Consider the following 4,187-nt stretch of genomic DNA (forward strand, 5'->3'; position numbering starts at 1 on the left):
TATGGTGAGGAGCAGCTACTGAATTTATAAGGAGAGGGGAGTAAAGAATCGTGTCCAGTTGTGTCGGGGGAGAATAAGGTTTATATTTCCTGTAATGAAGCTAATGGACAATTTGAAACCACATAAACTCCAATCAACTGACATGCATGATGGGTAACTTAAAATTTAAACTGAAAGGCTGGAAAACCACAGGAAACTTGACAAAAGGAAAATTTTCAACCATTGATAAATCTTATGCCAATGAATCTCTGGTTACTTGACAAATGAAGAACAAATGAGTAGTCCATCAAAAAAAAAATCCTGATTATAGATTTATGAATGCAGGAGGAACAAAACAGCAAAAATCGATCCAAAATGAGGAAAGCTTGGTCTTTCTGTACATACCACCAACAGAGGAAACAAGACAGGCAAACACAAGACAAATTGGCCAAAACAGAGCAAAAAGGTTAATATGCTGGATTGTGACTTGCAGCAACAAACCAGCATCACAAGCATATAAATGCACAAGCAAAGAAACGCAAAGAGAGCCATTCCCATACTATCCTTGTTCACATAGCTAGCATTCTGTTATAATTTCTGAAAGAGATCCGCTTTGCTGCTTAAACTAAATTGGTGCAATAGATTGCAAATTGTATCAATTACGTTAGCATACGAGATTAACATAGCAACTAAAGCAAATAAATCTAACTTCAAACATAGACGAAAAGCAAGATCAGACTCAAAATAAGCATTAGAACTATATACTGATTCTCATTGTGTATTATAAATCTACCAAACATCCGCGTCCACAGCAGCAATGCCTTCCCAAGTTAAGGTTCTAATAGTCCCAGCTACAAGAAGGAAAGAAACAAATTTTTAGTTATAGTGCATTGCATCGGATACAAACTAAAAATAAATAAAAATAAAAAACAATCCTATACTGAAGAAAAATCTTATGGCAATGAATCTCTGGTTACTTGACATTCATCAGCCAGCGTATTACTGTTAAAACAAATGAAGAATGAGTAGTCCTTCGAAACAAAAAAAAATCCTGATTATAGATTTATGAATGCAGGAGGAACAAAACAGCAAAAATCTATCACAAATGAGGAAAGCTTGGTCTTTCTGTACATACCACCAACAGAGGAAACAAGACAGGCAAACACAGGACAAATTGGCCAAAACAGAGCAAAAAGGTTTAATATGCTGGATTGTGACTTGCAGCAACAAACCAGCATTACCCGCATATAAATGCACAAGCAAAGAAACGCAAAGAGAGCCATTCTCATACTATCCTTGTTCACATAGCTAGCATTCTGTTATAATTTATAACGACTCTGTATGGTATTTCACATGGGTACATATCTATCTATGAGTAGGCCGTAGGGTACATATCTAAGTGTCAGTCAAGTAAGACTAACTTACACAAGGACTTGATCCTCCACTTTCGGCTAATTGGTCTTCAAGGAGAAGTCTTCAATTGGTAAGGCGCAGATTCGATACTCATTCTTAAGGGGTCAGCTCAGACACAAGCACAACCCATAAGTTAAGAATGGAAGCAACATAAAACAGTACAACGTTACTTGAAAACTGTATACTTATGAGAAATAACTCTGGTTATAGAAAATGGCTAGATGGTAGTGATGTTGGAGTAATTGGACAATCCTACGAATATCATTCATTAAAGGGCACATAAAACAAGTTCCATTTAGCCCCCGTTTTCAGGAAATATAGTACGACACCAGCTTATTCACAGCAGCAACATTTAGCATATTGCTATGCCGAAAAGACTCGTATCACGCAAAGATCACAAGCTAACTAGACTTAAAACTGATTATAAATACAATGCGACTGTAGTATAGCACTAACTTGATCATTCTAGCAAATGATACAAAAACAACAACAAAGGTATTCAAGACTAGAGATTGTAGAACAAACATTTCTGAAAGGGATCCGCATTGCTGCTTAAAACTAAATTGGTGCAATAGATTGCAGATTGTATCAATGACATTAACATACGAGATTAACAATAGCAACTAAAGCAAATAAATCTACCTTCAAACATAGACGAAAAGCAAGATCAGGTCAAAATAAGCATTAGAACTATACCGATTCTCATTGTGTATTATAGATCTACAAAACATCCGCGTCCACAGCAACAATCCCAATCCCAGATAACTTGCCAATACTCTCAGCTACAAGAAGGAAAGAAACAAATTTTTAGTTACAGTGCATTGCATCGGATACAAACTAAAAAAACAAATGGAAAACAAACCTATATCCACGTCCAACACAATGCTGAGACACCTAAATGCATCTGCAAACACCCTAAGTGAAACCTGGTGTTCCTCTGGATTCCAAATCCCATATCTACACCATAACTTCCACAACTTGGATACAGTTGACCAATTTCTAATTAATAGTTGATATTTCTCACTCAATTTAATGCTTGTGTCAGTAAGTAAGAAGCACCACAAAACAACATCAAAACGAACACATTCCGATATACCAGTTGCCATACCGTAGTATGCAGAAGGCCAGTGCCTAGAATCACCAAAGAACAAATTTGTTACGATTTTTTGTAGCTCCTCAACTCCAACCACATACTTAGCCTGTTCACCATAACTTTCACCAAATAAAGCCTCAGTTCCGCCTTCAACAGTATACAAATTATTCATGGAATAAAGCCAACGGCCGTTGCAAAAGACCGCGTACACATAAAGATCGTGCAGGGCGAGTATAACTTGTGTCCAAGTGTTGCCATTATTAAAGGTTATAAGCACAAGATTTTCATGTGATTTTATAACTCCCTGTGCAATAACTCGTTTACCTCCGACTACACGCTCCCCATTATGAGTAGATTTATCTCTAATAAACAGACAAAGCAGAAAAACCGAATGTCTAACATATTGAGAATTTTTGAGCGGATCATCAGGATCTTGGAGCAAGTCGATTGTCTTTCGATTAGAAGGAGGTATTAATCCAACCGTAATTTCAAATGTATCAAGATCCATGGCTGCCAAACACATGAAATTAAATCATATAAGTAAAGAGTTTACTTACAAATTCGTCAACTCCTTTACCTCCAATCAGTACAAAATCCCCAATTACAAAATTTAGGGTTACCATAATCAATTCAAGATATAACTAGATTAAGCTAACTAATTAATTAAAGATTAGAGTTTACTTACGAATCAAAGATGAAAACAAGCTAAAGATCGTATCACACCCAAATAGCACGCCTCTTTCCTTCCCGTGTTCTCGTCGTCGTTGCTCCCTATCCTTCTTCTCAGTTTTAGTTTTTTTTTCTTTTTTTTTTTTTAACGTGTGAAATACGGTATGAGTTCATTATAAGAGTATTATATGTTGGCCTGTTGGGTATATTGGGCTCTCAATTAGCTCGGCCCAACCGAGATTACAAGGCTTATTTTTTTTTCTTAACCGTCACACTTATTAATCCCGACTCATAATAAAATATAAAATGCTAATTAAACCTTATAATATTACTTGTATTGCAGTCTTCCCTAAAATGAACTTCGCTCACACTTAAAACCACTCAACACAATACAACGCTCGTCTGCTTTTAACATACTTTCTCCATTCAACTTCACTCTACTTATTTCCATTTTCTACCCTATTCACAAATGCACATTCAATCTCGATTTTCTCTTAATTCATAAGTGAAAATATATTCATGTAGGATCTTGTTTGATTCGTGTTTACGAGTACATTAAATAGAAACTTTTATAATTTTTGCAAATACGTAGCTAACGATATTTACCACGTAAAACACGCGTTGACGAACATGAAAAGGCAAAGTGGTAGAGTGGAGTTGAATGAAGGAAGTATTAACTAAAGAACCATTTATCGAATAAAAGTAGTGTTACAGTCCATCCTTCTTAAAAGAAACTTTGTCCTCAAAAGTTCAACATAACACTAGTCGACCTATAAGTTTCATAAACTCCTATTAAACTTATTTAATACATTTTATAAATTACTTATAATTTATACTCATATGGATCTAGTTGCATGCATGATATAAACAATATGAAATAAGGAGAGAAAACATTTTTTTTACATTGATAACGGACGAAATATGAGCACTAGGTTAGAACACCTTCCTAACCTAGATCTTGAGCTTAAACATATTAGGATATGATCCCCAAAATTTTCAAGTATTCAATGTAGAATACCTCCTCTTAGTTGCA

The 4,187-nt window shown here is 35.4% G+C and overlaps 1 protein-coding gene across 1 annotated transcript; it reads right to left on the reverse strand.

Annotated features, from left to right (window-relative positions):
* Positions 1–513: 513 nt before the first annotated feature.
* On the reverse strand, positions 514–3,303 carry LOC141642568 (uncharacterized). The gene is made up of 4 exons (XM_074451407.1): positions 3,171–3,303; positions 2,255–2,995; positions 2,089–2,174; positions 514–830 (listed from the first exon to the last, which is right to left on the reverse strand). Exons 2-3 carry the CDS (start codon positions 2,991–2,993, stop codon positions 2,113–2,115), a joined length of 801 nt encoding a protein of 266 aa, XP_074307508.1. The 5' UTR covers positions 2,994–2,995; positions 3,171–3,303; the 3' UTR covers positions 514–830; positions 2,089–2,112.
* Positions 3,304–4,187: the final 884 nt, after the last annotated feature.

Source organism: Silene latifolia, chromosome 2 (assembly GCF_048544455.1).
Source record: "Silene latifolia isolate original U9 population chromosome 2, ASM4854445v1, whole genome shotgun sequence".
Taxonomy (NCBI): Eukaryota; Viridiplantae; Streptophyta; class Magnoliopsida; order Caryophyllales; family Caryophyllaceae; genus Silene; species Silene latifolia.

Bases quoted from the DNA above. Each gene is read 5' to 3' on its own strand.
- LOC141642568 (XM_074451407.1), bottom strand. From the start codon at position 2,993: ATGGATCTTGATACATTTGAAATTACGGTTGGATTAATACCTCCTTCT. The intron at 2,175-2,254 runs GTTTGTTTTCCA...TCCTTCTTGTAG, and splicing joins TGTGTTGGACGTGGATATAG to CTGAGAGTATTGGCAAGTTA.